The 21563-nt window shown below is 45.3% G+C and overlaps 1 protein-coding gene across 2 annotated transcripts in view; it reads right to left on the bottom strand.

Annotated features, from left to right (window-relative positions):
- Nucleotides 1–1916: 1916 nt before the first annotated feature.
- The window catches only part of lekr1 (Leucine-, glutamate- and lysine-rich protein 1), a 310901-nt gene continuing 291254 nt past the window's right edge, over nt 1917–21563 (bottom strand). For both annotated transcript variants that reach the window (XM_085990355.1, XM_085990356.1), the window contains exons 12-13: nt 7966–8253; nt 1917–5130 (exon numbers count right to left, since the gene is read on the bottom strand). In XM_085990355.1, the coding sequence (XP_085846481.1) occupies nt 4744–5130; nt 7966–8253 (675 nt within the window). In that variant the 3' untranslated portion in view covers nt 1917–4743. The remainder of the gene's footprint in view (nt 5131–7965; nt 8254–21563) is intronic.

The following is a 21563-nucleotide window of genomic DNA, read 5'->3' as shown; positions in this document are numbered from 1 at the left end:
TCAGTGTTTGACAGCACCTCAATGCTATCAAACAATGACAATTCATCTGTCAAAATATGATGGGACATGTCCCTTTAAGAAAACCGGCAGATGAAGTGCCATGCACTGTCATCATCTGACACTGGCTTTCCCTTAATTGGCTGGCAAACCCGCAGGGCAGACTTAACAAGGCCAGTCAAGGGAAAATAGCGTCTATTCGTCAGATGTCACTGGGGGGCGGGACTAAAACCCAGAAACCAGCAGTCCTGCCCCAACTCGTCTCGGCTGGCAAAATCCAGCCCTTTATATCTGTCTTCAGGGTAGAAGACACAAAAAATATTCCGGAAATAGTAGAGAACCAAGGGTCTAGCAAGAATGAGGAACTTAAAGAAATTAGTATTAGTAAAGAAATAGTACTGGAGAAATTAATAGGACAAAAAGTCGACAAATCCCCTGGACCTGATGGTCTACGACTTAGGGTTTTAAAAGAGGTGGCTGCAGAGATAGTGGATGCATTGGTTTTGATCTTCCAGAATTCCTTAGATTCTAGAACAGTCCCCACAGATTGAAAGGTAGTAATTGTAACCCCATTATTCAAGAAAGGAGGGAGAGAGAAAACAGGGAACTATAGGCCAGTTAGCCTGACATCATTAGTAGGGAAAATGCTAGAATCTATTATTAATGACATGGTAACAGGGCACTTAGAAAATCATAATATGATTGGGCAGAGTCAACACAGATTTATGAAAGGGAAATCGTGTTTGACAAATCTGTTAGAGTTTTCTGAGGTTGTAACCAGCAGGGTAGATAAGGGGAAATCAGTGGATGTAGTGAATTTGGATTTTTAAAAAGCATATAAGGTGCCACACAAGAGGTTATTACACATAAATAGGGCTCATGGAATTGGGGGTAATATATTAGCATAATTAAGGATTGGTTAACGTACAGAAAACAGAGAGTAGGAATAAACGGGTCATTTTCAGGTTGGCAGGCTGTAACTAGTACTGTACCACAAGGATCAGTGCTTGGGCCTCAGCTATTTACAATCTACATCAATGACTTAGATGAGGGGACTAAGTGTAATGTATCCAAGTTTGCTGAGGATTCAAAGTTAGATGGGAAAGCTGTGGAGGAGGATGTAAAGAGGCTACAAAGGGATATAAATAGGTTAAGTGAGTGGGCAAAAACATGGCAGATGGACTATAATGTGGAGAAATGTAAAGTTATCCACTTTGGTAGGAAAAATAGAAAAGCAGAATATTTTTTAAGTGGCGAGGGACAGGGAAATGTTGTTATTCAGAGGGACATGGATGTCCTGGGACACAAATCACAGAAAGTTAACAAGCAATTAGGAAAGCAAATGGTATGTTAGCTTTAATTAGAAAGGGATTGGAGTATACGAGTAAAGAAGTCTTACTATAATTATATAGGGCCTTGGTGAGACCACACCTGGAGTACTGTATACAATTTTGGTCTCCTTACCTAAGGAAGGATATATTTGCCTTAGAGGGAGTGCAACGAAGGTTCACTAGACTGATTCCTGGGATGAGGGATTGTCCTATGAGGGGAGATTGAGTAGACTAGGTCTATAATCCCTAGAGTTTAGAAGAATGAGAGGTGATCTCATTGAAACACATAAAATTCTTAAGGGGCTTGACAGGGTAGATGCTGGGAGGATGTTTCCCCTGGCTGGCAAGTCTAGAACCAGGGATCACAGACAGTCTCAGAATAAGGGGTCGGCCATTTAGGACTGAGAAGAGGAGAATTTCTTCACTCAAAAGGTTGTGAATCTCTGGAATTCTCTACCTCAGAGAGCTGTGGATGCTCAGACGTCGAGTATATTCAAGACAGAGATCAATAGATTTTTGGATTACATTACTTTACAGTAATTTGAGAATTATGTTGATAATTTTGCACCAAAATAAAACCAGCAAGACTACATTTATTTTCATTTTATTAAAAGACTGTTAATAAAAAAACTCATTACTTCTATCCATTCATCAGATTCAATGTCATAATATTCATCATTACAAACTTATAGTAAACCATTTTAACTAATGTTTCAGAATGCTGGCACTATATAGTTTATATGGCTACAAGGAAATATTTTGTAAGATCAATTTATTTATTTTTGATGTAATTTGGCAAGGAAAAATTGAGCATTTATCACTGGATTTATTCTAGCTCCCAAGTAATTCTGAAGTAAGAGATCAAAAAAGATATAAAGACATTTAAGAGATCAAAAATATTATAAAGAGATTTAAAATAGAAAGGGGGAGATAATTGATAATCTAATCAACTGGGAGAATAAAAACCCTGGTCCGGATGGATGCATCCGTGTACATTAAAAAAAGTTAGGAAGAGATAGCAGAGGCACTATTACATATATAAAAAATCATTAGAAAAGGGAATAGTGCCAGAGAACTGGCAGACAGCTAATGTGATTCCTATATTTAAAAAGGAAGATAGAAGAAGTCCAGGGAACTATAGACCAGTTAGCTTCATGTCAGTGGTAGTGAAGATAATGGAATCTTTATGCAAAGTTGTAATAGAAAAACATCTAGAACCCAAAATATAATAAGTATTAGTCAGCAAGGATTTCAAAAGGGAAGATTACTGAAGCAGTAACAGAAAGAGTAGAAATAATATATTTGGATTTTCAAAAGGCCTTCGATAAGGTACTGCATAGTAGACTCATGTCTAAGGTCAGAGCATGTAGAGTCAGGGGACAAGAAGCAGAATGGATAGCAAACTGGCTACAAAACAGAAAACAGAGAGTGGGGTGTTAAGGGTAGTTACCCAGGCTGGCAAAGAGTGCTAATCCTCAAGGATTGGTGCTGGGACCACTGCTGTTCATCATTTACATTAACGATTTGGACTAGGGAATCGGACGTCCAATTTCAAAATTTGTGGACGACGCCAAATTGGGGGGTATACTGAGGAGGATTGCAGCAAAATACAAGAAAGCTGCAGAATGGGGGCGTGAATTTGTCAAATGATTTCAATATAAATAAGTGTGAGGTGGTGCATTTTGGTTGAAGGAATAAGGAGGCCACATACTCCTTGGAAAATAAAAGTCTAAATGGGGTAGAGGAGCAAGGGGATCTAGCGGTATAGATACACAAATCACTAAAAGTAGTGACACATGTTAATAAGGGCATAAAAAGTGTAAACAAAGCATTGAGGTTCATTTCTAGAGGGATAGAATTCAAAAGCAAAGAAATGATGTTAAACTTATATAGGTCTTTGGTTAGAACACACTTGGGAGTGCTGTGCACAGGTCTCCATATTATGAAAAGGATTAGAGGCACTGGAGAAGGTGCAAAAAAGATTTACAAGAATGATAGGTATAACTTCTCAGTTCTGATATCAGGAAAGATGGAACAGGCTGGGGCACTTTTCTCTAGAAAAGAGAAGGTTGAGGGGTGACCTGATAGAGGTCTTTAAAATTATAAAGGGTTTGAGAGAGTAGACATAGAAAAGATATTCCCACTTAAGGGAGAGACCAAAACTAGGGGTCATAAATGTAAGATTGTCACTAATAAATCCAATAGGGAATTCAGGAGAAACTTCTTTACGCAGATTGGTTAGAATGTGGAACTTGCTACCACAAGGAATAGTTGAGGCAAACAGCATAGACGCATTTTAGGGGAAGCTAGATAAACACATGAGGGAGAAAGGAATAGGAGGATATGCTGATAGGATTGGATGAAGAGGGGTGGAAGAAGGCTTGCATGGAGCATAAGCACTGGCATAGGCCAATTGGGCCGAATGGTCTGTTTCTGTGCTGTACATTCTATGTAATTCTATGTAAGTGGATCTGAAGGTCATTTTATTTGTCAGAAAACATTTCCTAATTTGTCAGAATCATTAGTTGTGAAATCATATTTAGCTGTATTTAAAAACCGTTAATGGTTTTGTAAAGCTACATAACAATTATGTATTCTTTGTAGAAAACACATGGTTTAAGTTCATTGTTAGAATCTAATATTATGGCCTAGAAATTCAGTAAGGCCCCGCCAGGTCTTCAGCGCCCGAAATTTAGTGCTCGCCCGGATTCCAGCAGCGCCCGCCTGAAATTCAGTTGCGACGGGCCAAGACGGAGGCGGGCGCTACTGCAGGGTTTGGCCGCCTCGCTTGGGGCGATGAAAGTCTATTTCAGGCGTCCAGCTGCCGCTGCGCCACCCGATGCGGTGCGGCAGGCTGGGGTACTGCAGGCCTCCTCCTTCTCTTGAGGAGCTGCCTGCAGCCGTGAGATCGCCGCTGGATTCCCCCGGCAAATGAGCCCGGCACCACGGAGAAGTGCCGGGCTCGCGGGAGTCAGACAGCAATGCCGCGGGGGGGTGGTGCAGGAGTCCGGGGAGGGAGGTGCGGCCATGCGGCCGCCGGGAAAGCGGCCGGCCGCCCCTCCACCTTTATGCGCCGGCCTCTCGGAGCTGCAAGGCCCAGTTTTCCAAACGTTGTTTGCGGCCGCTGCGGGCGAGGCGGCCGCAACTGAATTTGGCCTTCGGAACGGAATCGCGTTGGAACCGGGGTGCTGCGCACACCGATGACGTCATCGGTGCCGGCGCAGCGCTACCGGCTAACGCCGATGTTAGGGCCCAACTTAATTTCGGGCACTAAAAAACTTCCGGCGCAACCCACTCTTTCGCCCCTAAGTGGGCGCAAACGCAACTGAATTTCTAGGCCTATATGTTTAAATATATATAGTCCAATCAGGTTGATTTCTGTCTAAAACACCAGCTTCCTGAATTTGAGAGCAGCCTACTTTCTTCTTACAGCAGCTGCAATCCTCTGTTTGAGTTCACTGACAGATGACGCTCTCCCTTTTGATGGATGTGGTACTGGTATGACCGGTAAAGCTGTGCACCTAGCACTGTTTGAGGGGTTGGCATTTGCTGGGAGCCCATGCAAGCCACTGTGTTTAGTCCTGCTGCTGTTAGAGAGGGTTCTTTGGGCCTTATGTGCCTGGCTGCTTGCAGTTGAGGAGGAAGAGCTGAGACTTCCTTGACTAACTGAACGGTGAGAATGTGGAAGTTCTCTACTGAGCCTCTTTAATTCCATTAACTGTTCTCGGGCCTGACTAAGAGCCTCAGTGAGCTCATAGCGTTCCTCGCATTCCCTGCGCACAGTTTCTTCAAGAAAGGTATTCTGCAAGTGGGAACATATAGAAGTCATGTTTTATTTACAGAAAATGCTTATAAATTACACAGAACTGGATAAATTGAACTGCAAATATGTATGTTGTGAAACCTGTAAAAGAAAATACCATTGCGTTGAAGAACAGCCAACTACTGTTATTAAACTAGCTATATTGCAACTCAATCAAATACTTAAAAACAAGTTAGATTTGTAAATATAATAGTACAAATAGAGTCAGACAGAAAAGCACCTGGAGAACACTATGGCCCAGAAATTCGGGTCGGGGTGCTGCGTGCCGGCCGTTGAGCTGTAGGGCCCCGTGGAATTCCGATCCGGGGCCTGGTCCAGCTGCCGGCACGCAGTGCTTGCGTATCCCAGGGGCGCAGTTAGTTCGATGCGTCCCCTGGGATCATGTGAGCCATGGGCAGCCAATCGGAGCAGGGAATGCTCCATTCATAAGTCTGACAGGAAGTGCTGTCAAGACTTATAAATACTACGGCCCCAAAATAGCACTAAATCTTCAAATAAATTTTTAAAAAACATCACATTTTTAAAATAAACTATAAATTACATGAAATAACTATTTTAAACAATAATTTAAATTTTTGAAAAAAATATTTTATTTTCTAACGGGGCTAAAAATCAACTTACGTTGCTTTAAAGTATTTAAAAATAATAAACCTGTGGAAAAAATGTTTTAATTTTAATTAATTCACCACTTACCTTGTAAAAAGCAGGCCTTACGCCTGCTTTTTATATTTCTAAATTCTGCAGGCTTACCCTCACGGAAAAACCTGTAAAAAAAAAAACGAATTTCCATGTGCATGCGCAGCCTCCCCCGCGCACGCGTTCGACCTCTGAACCTCTTCGTTCAGAGGAATGGAAATGCCGGTTTCCCATGCATGCGCAGTGCATGCAGGAAACCGGCACTTCCATCGGGCCTACGGGTGAGTACCCCGTGCGTACTCACCAGTGGAGACCCGAATTTCTGGGCCAATGTAATCACACTATGCGGCTGCTGGAGTTAAGTAGCTGAAATGTAACATGATCAGTTGGATCCTATGTTAGTTACATAACTGGTTAAAATCAGTTCCACAAACAGTGTCATAGGATGTAGGTTATATTTTCCCCCTTATGTAAAATCATGTAAAGAAATTGGCTCAAACATTCCTGGGGAGTCCTTGGGTGGAGTGGAACTTCTGGGCATCCACTGCCAGTAGCCCTGACCCTATCGAAAATCCTGGGATCAGGCTACATTTGCCCAGAAATTCTGTTCGCAGGCCTCCCGTGGGCGGAGGGCTGCGATCTGGAAAAATCTGTGCCTGGACCGGCGGGCTCCCGGGAGGTGCAGAGTTCTGTTGCTGGGCCTCCCCAAACTGCCAGTGTGCAGGGCATGCATATCCCAGAGGCGCAGGTGGTTCGCAGTGTCCCTGGGATCACGTGGGCCATGGGGAGCCAATCAGAGAAGGGAATCTCCATTCATACATTTGACAGGAAGACCTGTCAAATATATGAATAGAGATCACCCCAAAAACATAGTAAAAGTTTAAATAAATTTTTTTTAAAAATCACATTTTTAAAATGACTTTAAATTACATAAATTAAGTATTTTAAACAAAAACTTTATTTTTTGGAAAAAAAAGTGAAGTTTTTAACAGCTAAAAATAAACTTACCTTTCTTTAAAGTATTTTAAAATGATAAATCAGTGGAAATTTTTTTAAAAACTTTTTTCAACTCTTATCCTGGTAAAAGCAGGCCTTGCACCTGCTTTTACCAAGCGCAAGAATTGTAAGTGTATTGTGCGGGCGGAGGGTCTCCAAAAAACGGAACTCTCCACCCACAGAGGCCCTGCTCCAGCACAGCCGGAGGATCTGTCAAGAGCTTTCTTGACAGATCGGAAATGCCGGTTTCCAGCGCATGCGCAGTGCATGCCTAAAACCGGCATTTCCGTTGGCCCTACGGGTGAGTACACAGCGCGTACCCACCCGTAGGGACCGGAATTTCTGCCTCATTATATATTTTGGGCAAGTGCATCTAGGATGGCCACTTGATGGGGCGGGGCAGGGTGGGGCAGGGGGGAGGGAGGGGTAATGCAAGGTATTGCAGCATTAGACACCCTGCGGAACTCTGGTTAGGTGCCTCCAAAAATATTTAACTTCCTTGGAGCTTTCTTCTGCTAGTTTTGATAATGTAACTGATCACTCGGCAATCAACTACATTCTAGAAACCAGCCTTTAAATGCAGAAATTCCATCCGCACCCATGGTCTCCGCAGTATCGGTCACAAAGGACTTACAGGCATACCTGCTGTCCAGTGTTGTTAAGGGCACAAATTAAGAAAATTTGCCATATGACATAATTCCTTCATTTACAATGGATAATAATATGCCTGCCCATTGGTATAAAAGGCCAGTACTTGAAAGTGCTGGAATTTCCAATAGGACTGGAGAGGGGTGTAACCCTGCCAGATCTGGGTGGTGCTTCAAATTCCAACATCCCCATCATGGACAATTGTGCCACCAAACCACCTTCCTCAGCAATTTCGAGCCAATTTATTTTACTACATTACCAATTGCTTATTATACATGCCTGTGCATTTTTTGAAGGCTTATTAAGAACTAAAGAGACACCAAGGAGTAAAGAACCTGTGTGTTATGAATAAGAGACATCATTGCTGTCCTCATCTGATGTCCACACATAGGGATTTCCAGTGATTAGCAATGGGAACCAAGCACACAAGATCAAACTTGGGACCTTCCTGGGCTACAGCTCAACTACTTAATGGAGTTCTGACAAAAGGTCATCGACCTGAAACGTTAACATAATAAGCATATGGATACGTACTTCTTTGTCAGCCTGGCCCAGCTCCTCTTTTAGATGCTGTACCTCCTGCCGTGTTTCTCTTATCTCTATTGATTTCTGCTGTATTTCAGTCCTCAGTTCCTCAGTCATGGAATCTACTTTGTTCTGCTCTTGTTTTAACTGAGCCTCTAGCTGAGAAATTACCTTTACCAGGTTACAGATTTCATCATCTTTGGAACGCTCTCTCTCCATCATCTCTTGAAGATTTTGCTTCATCCTGCTTACTTCCAACTGTAATTCTTTGGCGGCAGCTCTGATTAAGCCAGAAACCTAACAAAAAGTATCCAAAACTTAATCCACATAGAAAGCTAGTCAAGGTGAGTTTAAATATTAGATTTCCCAATGCTTGGATCTTATTATCCTCCAATTTTCAAAATTATCAGAAAGACAGTTACAATTATTTTAATGAATTCTGAAATACTGATGATCCAACAGCTGTGTTTTTCAGTTAAAGTAATGACGAGTTGTTCGTTCTGCTGATCGTGATCATAAGAGTGGTGTACAGTTTTATCTGATAATAAACATTATTTGGTAACAGAAAAGCTGAAATTTTACTATTTAACTTATTTTGTCATTTATTTGTTGCTTTTAACGTATTGTAAGTTTTCCCCCCAAAACACAGTACAAAAAATAAATATTTATTAAAGAAAATTTAAATAGATCCTAAAATCAGATCTGATTATTTTTGATGTAGATTATGGGATACATTTGCATACAAAAATATAGCTGTCAATCCAAACTGTCAAAGAGTATTGTATCTGTTTTGCATTATGCACCGATCATTCAAAGAGGGAAAAAGTTCAAGTGCAGGTTACCAATATTACATTCTCTTTCTAGTATGGGGGATGCATTGGAACTTCATACTGAATGCAGTAGCTTGATTGTTCCTCCATTTGCATCATTATTTTTCAGCTTATGGAATATAGAAAAACAAAACATCGAGATCTGGAACAATGTGATAAATAAAGTGATACAAAATAACCTAAAGGCTGAGAAGAATTATTTCAAAAGATATACAATGAAAGAAATAGTTCTGAAAAGTGGGAGTTGTACAAAAGTTAGCTGGGGGAAATAAGCAAAATGGATAGCAGAGGGAGCAAGAGGATAATAGAAAGGTAGACTACAGATGGCAGCGGATGGATTAAATACATTTTTTAACCTATGTAAGAATTAGATGAAATGTCAAACACTAGATAAATCCTTTTGGAAGAGATGTTAAACTGAAGCCCAGTTTTCATGTTCAGGTGGATATAAAGGGCTCGATTTTAATAGCCCTGAGGAGGCTGGTTTGGAGGCGGATTGGCAGCGAAAATCGGAAAAAATGGCGTCGGACTGCGAACCCACTTCCATCCCGCCCCCACACGATTTTCGTGAGAGTCGGGCCAGCTGCTCCCGAACTGGTCGACGGGAAATGGTGGGACAGGTAGTTATGGCAGTTAACAGCCTGTTAACTGCCTTGCTAATCCTATTTTTATAGTAGTTTCTGATTTTCGTGCTTTTGGCTCTTGTTTTCCATCTTGCCAGAAACATGCCTGCTGCAAGGAGACGAGTTTCTCGAGGACATGATTTGTAGTCATTGGTGCAGCGCTTTAAAAATGCTCCTGTAACATGGCTGACATTCAAATGCAACAACTTTGTTGTTGGAGGTTTGGGATAAGATTTTGCAAATCTACTGACCTTGTCACTGTTCAAGCTGACAGCCATCTGCAGTGTGACCTGATTGGAATAATCTCAGTCCACTTTGAGTGTGCGCTTGCAAGCTTCTTGCCTCAAATGAAATCTATAGCATTGGGAAGGGAACCATTTATATCCTCTCATCCTGGTCATCAGATTCGGAGGAAGAGCAGCCGTGGCAGCACCACAACCAGCCACAACAGCAACACCAGCACCAGGAGCGCCAACCTCCTCCTCACCCACCTGATGCTGCACAGGGCAGAGGGGGTCAGTGCAGGGCTGCACCTCACTGCAGGAAATAGCCCCAACACAGGGTTTACAGGCAGAGGATCAGCTTCCTCAGCATGACTGAGCAGCGCTGCCAAAGGAGGCTGAGACTTTCGAGAGACGTAGTCACTGACATCTGCGCAATGCTGCACCAACACCTGGAGCCCAGAGGAGCGTGTGGTTGTCAAAGTCACCATCGCACTCAACTTCTTTGCTTCAGGCTCCTTCCAGGGATCAGCTGCAAACATCAGCAGCATCTCCCAGTTGGCCGCACACACCTGCATCATGCAGGTCATCAATGCCCTCTTTGCAAAGGCCCACAATTACATCCAGTTCTCCACGGATGGCCCAGGTGTGACCGCGCATGCGGTTGGTTTTGCCAATATGGCAGGCTTGCCAATGGTGCAGGGAGTCATGGACTGCACACATGTAGTAGCCATTAGGGCCCCCTATCACAACCCAGCTGTATTTGTCAACCGCAAGGGATTCCACTCCCTGAACTGCCGTGTAACCACAGGAAGATCATCATGCATGTTTGTGCTAAGTACCCTGGCAGTTGCCATGACTCCTTCATCCTGCGCCAGTTTACTGTGTCTCAGCTCTTCCATCCGCCAACCCAACTTTGCAGATGGCTACTTGGCGACAAGGGCTATCCCCTGAAAAAGTGGCTTATGACACCGATGAGGAGGCCAACAACTGAGGTTGAGGAGCGCTACAATCTGAGTCACTTATTCACCAGAAGCATCATCGAGCAAACCATCGGCTTGCTCGAAATGCACTTCCAGTGCCTGTACAGATCTGGTGCAGTCCTGCAGTGTGCACCAGCCAGGGTGTTCAGAATCATCGTGATCTGCTGTGCCCTGCACAACATCGCACAGCAGTGCGGCTTAGTGCTGCCGGATGAACAAGTGGCTCAGCACACACACTCCTCGGAAGAAGAGGAAGAGGATGAGGAGGAGGAAGATGAGGAGGAGGATGGGGAGTCATGCGTTGTGGGGCTGGATGTGGCCAATGCAGCCGCACGGGACCACATTGCTGGCCGTCTGGCAAGGGATGCACTCATCCATGCCAGATTCGTGTAAGCTTATGTTTCAAACACAGGTGGCTGGTACATGGAGATGAATATAAGGCTGACATTCTCAAAACCTCATGCATCATCTGTCCAATAAACGATGGATTCCGCTCACTCTCACCACCATCATTATAAGCCTTGAGCACTCACTCTTGAACTTCGATTTCCCAGAACACATAGGCCAGAACCTCAACTTTTTGCCATCACTTCTGTTTAATTACATCACAAAAGGATGACACTCGATATTTAACAACACTATAAAACACGCAAGTGACTACCCTTGTAACTATTGGTGCTTTAACTTCCTCTTACATGTGCTCCTACGTGGTGCTTCCCCTGTGGCTTCAGCAGATGTAGAGGCACCGTGTTCACTTTAGTGCTGTGCCTGCTTAGACGCCTTTGGCGGACGTCCTCTGGGTTTGGGAGCCTGTGAGGGCTCCTCCACAGTCTACTCTTCTTGCGGCTGTGCAGAGGCTGAGACAGCCATCGCAGTTGGCATGGACTGAGGGCTCCGCAGTGGCATGGTTGTATGAGTGCTTGGAGAGGAGCCCACACTTCCTTGTTGTCTGCCACAAACATCCCTCTCATGGGTCACCCGCACGTCACTGCTAGCAAGTGGCTGGAGAGCACCTAGCTGCACATCAGTGGGGCCATGAGGACCCATCTCAGTATTGACAGTCCTCATAATGTCCATATACCTCTGGTGTCTCTCCTCAATAGATGCCCATCTATCCTCCATAGCAGACTATCTATTTAGAAGAGTCACCATGTTCTGTTGAGTGTGGCTGTTAAATCCGTGTATCTTGATGTTGTGTGTCCTTCAATAACTAGACAAGAGACTGCAGAGAACAATCAACAGGTGTTTACTGGATGAGGGTTACTCTAAAAACTAACTGTACAGATCCCTACTCAGGGTTATACACAGGTGTGGTCACTGCCGGTACTACAGTATACAGGAGCTGTATAAAGTAGTTCTCCCCTTAAAGGTACATACACTACAATTCCTCCCCTTTTAGATTAACAGTACCATAACATTCATTTAACAATTAAATATCAACTAATTACAATTAACAATTTTAACATGCAACATTAACTGAAAATAGTCTATTTATAAATTCAGTCTTTGGGGAGGCTTCCTGATCCTTTCTGGATAGTGCCTTTCCTGAGTGTCTTGCTCTTGGTGCGGAGGCGATTCTGGCCCCCTGTCGTCGGTTGGTTCATCAGCTTCCGATGCTACTGTTTCTGGGGTAGATGCTACCTGTATGTTGGGTTCATCACCAGGTACGCGAGACATGCGGTTGACTCGTTCCTGTGACTCTAGGATCTGGTCAACATGGCGTCTCACAATGTTCTCCCCAACATCCACTGTGCACATTAGTGGCCCCTGCCGTGTGCATATCCTTCCTGGTTGCCATTTCTCTGTTCGGTAGTCGCGGGCCAAGACTGGTTGCCCTAAATTGAAGCTCCTTCTCGGCTTCTCATTGATGTGCTGGAATTGCTTATTCTCAACATCTCTTCATACATTTGGTCTGAGCAAATCCAGATGAGATCTCAACCTTCGGTTAAAGAACATCATGGCCGGGGTCTGGTTGGTGACTGCATGTGTCGCATTTCTGTAGGCTAACAGGAAATTGTCCACCTTATGCTGCAGTGGAATGTCGTCATCGCACATGGCCCTTACTGCTTTTTTAAAGGTTTGTACGAACCTCTCAGCCAATCTATTGGTGGCTGGATGAAACGGGGCAGATGTGTAATGCCTTACCCCATTCCTTTTCATAAATCTTCGAAACTCTTCGGACACAAACTGTGGTCCGTTATCAGAGCAAATCTGCTCTGGCAAGCCGTTCCTGGCAAATATGGTCCGTAGGACTGCAATAGTTTTCTCCATGGTGGTGGAGGACATTTTGATCACCTCAGGCCATTTCGAGTGCGCATCCACGGCTATTAAAAACATTGAGTCCATGAATGGACCAGCAAAATCAATATGCACCCGTTGCCATGGAGATGAGGGCCACTCCCATGGGTGTAGAGGGGCATGTGGTGGTGCATTTTGGACCTTCTGGCATCCTGAGCAGCTCTTTGTCAGGTCCTCGATTTGCTGATCGATCCCCGGCCACCACACATAAGCCCTAGCAAGGCTTTTCATTTTCACCCCTCCCAGGTAGCCTTTGTGAAGCTCATTAAGCACTCTCTCCCTTAACTTGGGTGGAATTACCACTCGGGATCCACACATGAAGGTCCCCTGGCATACTGACAGCTGTTCTCTTCTGGATGAGAATGCTGGCAACAGTGAGTCGCCATGTGTTGGCCATCCCTTCACCGTCAAGTCATACACCCGAGACAGTGTCGGGTCATTTCGGGTCTCCTTCTCTATATCAGCGTTAGTTACTGGCAAGCGTTCAATTATAGTCGAATAAAATATTTTGACAGGGTCCACTGCTGGTGCTTCCTCCGCAGTAGGCAGTGGCAGGCGTGATAGCCCATCAGCGTTTCCATGCTGTTTCGTGCCCTTATACTCGATTTCATATTGGTTCGCCCCTAGAAAAAGGGACAATATTTGTAGCCGTTGCGCAGTCATCACCGGAACGCCCTTCTTTGGATTAAAGATGGAGACAAGTGGTTGGTGGTCAGTCAGCAAGGTGAACTTCTGCCCGTGCAGATAGTGGTTGAACTTTTTCACTCCCCACACTAGGCTGAGGGCCTCCCTGTCAATCTGGGCGTAGTTACGCTCGGCTGAGATTAGTGACCGAGACGCAAAGGCTACTGGCCTCTCCGAGCCGTCCGGGAATTTGTGCGACAGCACCGCTCCAATGCCATAGGGTGATGCATCACACGCCAACCGAATTGGTAGTGCTGGGTTGAAATGAGCCAACACCTCTTTTGATGTGATCAATTCTTTGCACTTCTGGAAAGCTCGTTTACATTCGTCATTCCACTTCCATGGTACCCTCGTTTGCAGTAGGGTGTTCAGTGGGTGTAGTACTGTAGACAAATTCGGCAAGAACTTATGGTAGTAGTTCACCAACCCAAGGAACAACCTCAGTTGTGACACATTTTCCGGTGCTGGAGCCTTGACTACTGCCTCAATCATTTCAGGGGACTTATGTAACCCCTCTTCATCAATAACGTGGCCACAATACCAGATCTGCTTCTGGAAAAACTCGCATTTGTGGCGATTAGCTCGGAGCCCATATTCCTTCAATCTAGTGAGCACCTGCTCCAGGTTGGCGAGGTGATCACTGTCATTTTCGCCCGTGACCAGGATGTCGTCCAAATAACACTGGGTCCCTGGAATCCCTTGCAGGACTTGATCCATTGCCCTTTGCCAAATAGCCGGAGCTGATGCTACCCCAAACACCAGCCGGTTGTATTGGTAGAGACCGTTATGAGTGTTGATCGTGAGGTACTGTTTCGAGGCTTCTTCTACCTCCATTTGCAGGTACGCCTGGGCCAGATCAATCTTAGTGAAGCGTTTCCCTCCAGATAGCGAGGCGAAAATATCTTCAATCCGCGGAAGCGGATATTGTACAGTGTGAAGGACTGGGTTCACTGTCACCTTGAAGTCCCCACAGATGCGGACCTTCTTTGGTTCCCCAGGCATATTACTCAACGACCTCTTCATTACAGGAACGATGGGTGTAGCCCACTCGCTCCAGTCCACTTTGGACAGTACTCCTGAACATTCCAAACCTTCCAGCTCTGCTTCGACGGCTGGGCAGATCGCATAAGGTACCGGTCTGGCCTTAAAAAACTTTGGGCTTGCATTTTCTTCCATTTTGATCATCGCTGTTATGCCTTTTAGTGTTCCGAGTCCCTCCTGGAACACTTCTTGTGCGTCAGTTAGCATTTTTGACAGTCGTCCAGGTGTGACGTCATCATCCTTTTTGGCATCTACAGTCAGTGCTTGTATGGAATGCCAATGTAGCTGTATCTTCCGGATCCATTCACGTCCTAGTAGTGGTGGTCCTCCATCTGGCAATACATATAGGTCCATTTTTGGTGTTTCCTTGCCGTTATATATAACGTTCACCCTTATTTTTCCTTTGGGGTAGACTTTTTGCCCCGTGTATGTCTTCAAGACAATCTCTGTATCTTTCAAGGGTATATGTGAGAATAGCCGCTTGTAGTCCCTTCGGTTTTTGACTGTTAGGGCTGATCCTGTGTCCAATTCCATTTTCACTTGGACTCCGGCTATCTTGAGCATGACCCAGATAGTTTGGTGATCCTCCGTTTTGATCACACTATGTAGTTTCAGACAACCCAGCTCCTTGCTTCCAGAGTCTGTATCACTTTTCTGTTTGTCTGCACTACTCTCCGTCACCTTGTGTACCTTCTTGTACTTCTCCTGTGGGGATTTCTTGCAGCTGGTTTTCTTTTTCGACCTGCAGACTCTTGCTATGTGTCCTACTTTTCCACACTGTCTGCACACTTGGTCCTTGAACCAGCAATCCTTATGGTCGTGTGTTGTTCTGCTGCAGCGATAGCACTTCACTGTTCCGTATGACATTTCATTTGTGCCATATTCTTGCGGTCTCCGTTGTATCTCTGCCGCGCCCCGTGCTGCTGCTTCGTGCGATACTGCCATGCTGAAAGCCTTGTCCAGCGTAAGATCCTTTTCTGATAGAAGCCGTTTCTGGGTTCCTACACTTTGAAGCCCACACACAAACTTGTCCCTTAAAGTATCTGCTAGTCCCGTTCCAAACTGGCAGTGTTTCGATAGCTTGCACAGTTCCGTTAAAAACTCAGCATTACTTTCATCTTTATGCTGGTTCCTTGTGTGAAACTTAAATCTTTCCGCTATCAGCAGCGGTGTGGGGTCTAAGTGGTCCTGCAGGATTGACACTATGTTTTCAAAATCCTTTTCCACTGGCTTCTCTGGGGTTACTAGGTTTCGCAGTAAGCCATACGTTTTTGCACCCATTGAATTCAACAATACCAGCGCTTTCCTATCATCTGGCACTTCATTCGCCTTGCAGTACACTTCTATGCGTTCAACATATGTCGTCCAATCTTCGACTTCATTGTCAAACGCTGTGTCACTGCCACTCTTCGGCATCCCTGGGTGTGGTTAGACTGACTCAAAATGGCATCTCCCGCGCTCTCCCTTCTTCTCCGCTGCGGCTCAAAATGGCATCTCCCGCACTTTCCTTTCTTCCCCGTTGACGCTGCTCGCCCCCTGAACACCGGCTGCGCTCTGCGCGTTTTCCTGCGCGCCTCTCTCTCTCGTTGACGCCGCTCGCTCCTGAACAGCGGCTGCACCCTGTGCGCTCTACCCTCTCTCTTTCCCCGTCGACGCCGCTCGGTCCTGAACACCGGCTGCGCCCTGTGCGCTCTACCCTCTCTCTTCTCAGCGTCGACGCTGCTCGGCCTTTTTCTGTGCCGTCGGTCGGCTCTAGCCGCTGCTGTGCGGGAAGGGTCTGCGCCGTACCTGTTGCCAGCCCGTTTCGCTGGAGTCTCCATTGGATGGTCGACGCCCGTGCTTCTGGACTCTCTGAAGAAATAGCAGTATTTTCTTCACTATCTCCTTGTCAAAGAGCCGTTTACAACAGAATTCACAGCAATGATGGAATTTCCTTCTGCAGAGTTGCAGGTAGGTTCGAATTTTCTCGTCGCCAATGTTAAATCCGTGTATCTTGATGTTGTTTGTCCTTCAATACTGGATGAGGGTTACTCTAAAAACTAACTGTACAGATCCCTACTCAGGGTTATATACAGGTGTGGTCACTGCCGGTACTACAGTATACAGGAGCTGTAAAAAGTAGTTCTCCCCTTAAAGGTACATACACTACAGTGGCAAGTTATGTCCTCCAAGGAGGTTGCCACCCTCTCCATGGCGGCACATCCATGCGCCATTGCCTCCACAAAGGCAGTGCTAATGTTAGAGTTGGACTCCTCCATTCTCTCCACACTCGCAGCTACCCTGCACTTGTTCCTGGAGTTCCAGCACCGCTCTCTTTCTGGATGGCCCCAGAGGCACAGCATCTACATGCAGCTGAGCAGAGCTAGGAGCGTCCGGCGGCCTCCGACGAGGACTCTCTACTGTTGTTGCTGTCTCCAGCATCTACTGATGCTCACTTGTGAGCTGTGATACACCAGGTGACACCACTACTCTATGTCGCGAAGGACCCACCAAGGTGTGCGTATTTGCGCTGGTGCTGGTGCGCTGAGTCCTGTTGATGCTGCTCCCTCAGAGGCTCCAGGTTCCTCTGAGGATTCGTCTGGCTCTTCCTCCTGGACAGTGGGGAGGGGGGCTCTCGATGGTCCTGTGGGAGAGTAAAGGCATGAGTTAGACATCAGATTTGGAGGTAGTAGACACATCATATTGTGCAGATGATCAGAAGTCAATCTCTATGAGCAACATATGCCATTGCAGTCAATCAGTAATTGTAAAAGCAAGGGATGAAAATGCATTCTGTCATCAGCTTTCTTTAGTGCGCCCGTCTCTCCGTCCCCCACTTCCAGCTCCTCGCCACCTCCCATGATGTCGCGAGCAGCCTCCTCAGTGTCAGTTAATGTGGCGAGTGATGGTGTGCCTCCTCCTGTCTTGGCTCTCTCCCTCTTATTGTTGGCTATATTTTCATGCAAGGAGGGACACAGTGGAGTTTCAGCGAGAGTGATGGAGTGAGTGTGAAGAATCCATAAGGTAGAATCTTAGAGGGAGGCCAGGATGGAGTGAGGTGGCAAGAGGAAAGGGCCTCCCTGTGCGTTGTTGGTTGTTGTCATTGCATAACAGTGAGCGCGAGTGTGAGGCCTGCATAGCAGGATGGTGAAGTGATTCCGTACAGAGAGAGAGATAGAAAGGTAAGGGTGCAAGGGAAGTAAGCGTAAGGTGGAAGAGGAGGCTGACAACGCAGAGTGCTGGTGATGAGAAGAGAAGGGAAGCAGAGTGAAGGTCAGTGTGATGTGATACTCACTTTTGATGTTTGGACAAGATAATTGAAGCGTTTGCAGCACTGGAGCTAGGTGCGTCCACACAATGACCTTGCGCTGACCGCCTCAGCTATCTCTAGCCAGGCTGTCGTCGTCTGTTGAGGAGGCTTCCTGCGACCATTGGCAGGGAACAGAATGTCCCTGCGCCCTCTTACTCCCTCTACAGGAGCTTGCAGGGAGTCGTCATTGAATCTAGGAGCAGCCTTCTTGCCTATGGCAGCACTCATGGTGATTCTGGCCCTTTCCAGCAGCAGCAGCAATGAGATGAGAGGCTGAGACTACATGGAGCCCTTAAAAACAAGTGCAGCAAAGACCTCATTAGTGCAGACCAACAGACCTGCTCCAACTCACTGCAGCAGGCAGCGCGCACGACAGGGCTAATTGGACCAATTAAGTCAAAATGGGACACTGGGAGCACCTGAAACTGGCAGCGGGTCCGAAACCCGCCCACCAAGCAACCCGACTCCATCCCGTCTCCTCCATTAAAATTGAGACCAAAAGATCCCATGACACTATTCGAAGCAAAGAAGGGGATTTCTCCCAGTGTCCTGGCCAACGTTTATGCCTTAATCAACACCACCAAAACAGATTAGCTAGTCATTTATCTTACTGCTGTTAGGAAGATCTTGCTGTTTGCAAATTGGCTGCCATGTTTCCCTCCAGAGCAACAGGGCCTACACTTCAAAAAATAATTCACAGGCTGTAAAGTGCTTTGGGAAGTCCTGAAGACATGAAAGCTCTACATAAAAGGTGGACATAAATGGAAGTCCTTCTTTCCTTCCTTCCTGAAGCATTACGGAAAACCAGGAAATGGCAGTTATGCTAAGAGAGTGGGTTGGATAGAGTCCACAATAAGACAAATTGTACATGAACTGTAAGGGAATGAGCTTGATGGGGCTAAAGGCCTTTACATATTCCATGCTTTCTTATGTTCCTAACATCCAAAATATGTCAAAGTCTGAATGCATGAAAATATTAAGTTGTTTGATATTTAGTACATAATGGCATTATCCATATTTTGTCACAACAACTTGTAATGATGCACTTGTGTTGCACTTTATACATTGGCTTTGGCCTTCAGCCATTTTAACTACTGTTATCCACTGTATGAATAAAATACCTCATGTGCTCTGATGTGATATGACATTTAATCAATTCATGGGTTGATTGGATGTAACACATCTGCAACGTTATTGTGCGTTTCCTACATTACAAGTGGCTACATTTCAAAAGTACTTCATTGGTTGTAAAACATTTTGGGATGTTCTGAGGTCATCAAAGGCACTCTATAAACGCAGTCTTTCTTTTTTTTCCTTTTATATGCAGTTGGCTGCACCCACTGTTTAAATATTGCGCCACACAGAGAATTGTATTTACTAGTAGTGAAGGCTAGATTTTCTAAGGGTTTGACTTTGCAATCAAAGATTATGGTATTTATGAGACTAATTCCAAATCTGAAGATCTGATCCAACAATCTGTGCACGGGTCTCCATAGAACATTGGGAAATAAAGATTCAACCTCCCACTGTATCATCAGAGACTAGAGGAAGCCATGCTACAGGTTGGGAACTCTGTATCTCCAGCCTTCAGCATAGTTTTCAGGATCCTAAGGTGTGGGGTGCTCCCTGGCTATTCCAAATTTGTGGCCTTCACTGTTTCCTATGGAGCTCCATATTGTTGATGCCACTGGAGAAGCCTATCAAGGTGGAAGACCCACGTCACAGGTTTCCATCGGGCAGTAAAATGTCAAAGAAAATTCCAAAGAGTACATTATTTTTTTAATAAAACAGGAAAATACTTTGAACAAAAAAACTCTCCCTTAGACTTACCTACCCATTGAAACATTCAGGCCGCGATTTTGCCGGCACTCAGAGTGCGGGTTTGATGGCGGGTCAGCTGTTAAATTCAAAATGTTTGACAGCGGGTTGGGAACATAGAAACATAGAAGATAGGAGCAGGAGTAGGCAATTCAGCCCCTCGAGCCTGCTCCGCCATTCAATGCGATCATGGCTGATCATCCAAATTCAGTATCCGGTCCCTGCTTTCTCCCCATACCCCTTGATCCCTTTAGACTTGAGAAATATATCCAACTCCTTCTTGAATATATTTAATGTATCCAACTCCTTCTTGAATATATTTAATGTATTGGCCTCTACTGCCTTCTGTGGTAGAGAATTCCACAGGTTCACCACTCTCTGGGTGAAGAAATTCCTCCTAATTTCAGTCCTAAATGGCCTACCCCTTATCCTTAGACTGTGACCCCTGGTTCTGGACTCCCCGGCCATCGGGAATATCCTTCCTGCATCTAGTCTGTCCAGTCCTGTCAGAATTTTATAAGTTTCAATGACATCCCCTCTCATTCTTCTAAACTCCAGCGAGTACAAGCCCAATCGACCCAATCTCTCCTCATACGTCATTCCTGCCATCCCAGGTATCAGCCTGGTGAATCTTCGCTGAACTCCTTCCATGGCAAGCACATCCTTCCTCAGATAAGGCGACCAAAACTGCACACAATACACAAGATGTGGTCTCACCAAGGCCCTGTACAACTGCAGCAGGACATCCTTGTTCCTGTACTCAAACCCTCTCGCTACGAAGGCCAACATACCATTTGCCTTCTTAACCACCTGCTGCACCTGCATGCTTACCTTCAGCGACTGGTGCACAAGGACACCCAGGTCTCGTTGCACTTCCCCTTCTCCCAATCTATTGCCATTCAGATAATAATCTGCCTTCCTGTTTTTGCCACCAAAGTGGATAACCTCACATTTATCCACGTTATATTGCATCTGCCATGCTTCTGCCCAATCACCCAACCTGTCCAAATCCTACTGTAGTTTCTCGGCATCCTCCTCACAGCACACACGCCCACCCAGTTTTGTGTCGTCTGCAAATTTGGAGATATTACATCTAGTTCCCTTGTCTAGATCATTTATATTGTGAATAGCTGGGGTCCAAGGAGCGATCCCTGCGATACCCCACTAGTCACTGCCTGCCACTTGGAAAAAGAACCGTTTATTCCAACTCTTTGCTTTCTGTCTGCCAACCAGTTCTCTATCCAAGTCAATACCTTGCCCTAATCCCATGTGCCTTAACTTTACATGCTAATCTCTTATGCGGGACCTTATCGAAAGCCTTCTGAAAGTCCAAATACACCACATCCACTGGTTCTCCCTTATCTATTTTACCAGTTACATCCTCAAAAAATTCCAGTAGATTAGTCAAGCACGATTTACCTTTTGTAAATCCATGTTGACTTTGTCTGATCCTGTCACTGTTTTCCAAGTGCTCTGCTATTACATCTTTTATAATGGACTCTAGCATTTTCCCCACTACCGATGTCAGGCTTACCGGTCTGTAATTCCCCATTTTCTCTCTACCACCTTTTTTGAATAGTGGGGTAACATTAGCTACCCTCCAATCCATGGGTACTGTTCCAGATTCCATCGAATGTTGGAAGATGCTCAGAAATGCATCTACTATTTCTAGGGCCACTTCCTCAAGTACCCTAGGATGTAGATTATCAGGCCCTGGGGATTTATCGGCCTTCAATCCCATCAATTTCCCTAACACCATTTCCCTACAAATACTGATTTCTTTCAGTTCCTCCCTTTCATCAGGCCCTATGTTCCCCGAC

Source organism: Somniosus microcephalus, chromosome 6 (assembly GCF_052327205.1).
Source record: "Somniosus microcephalus isolate GS21.2 chromosome 6, FLI_Smic_1.0, whole genome shotgun sequence".
In the NCBI taxonomy this organism is placed as follows: Eukaryota; Metazoa; Chordata; class Chondrichthyes; order Squaliformes; family Somniosidae; genus Somniosus; species Somniosus microcephalus.
The sequence above is the reverse complement of the archived record's forward strand: the minus strand, read 5'-3'. Positions and strand labels throughout refer to the sequence as shown.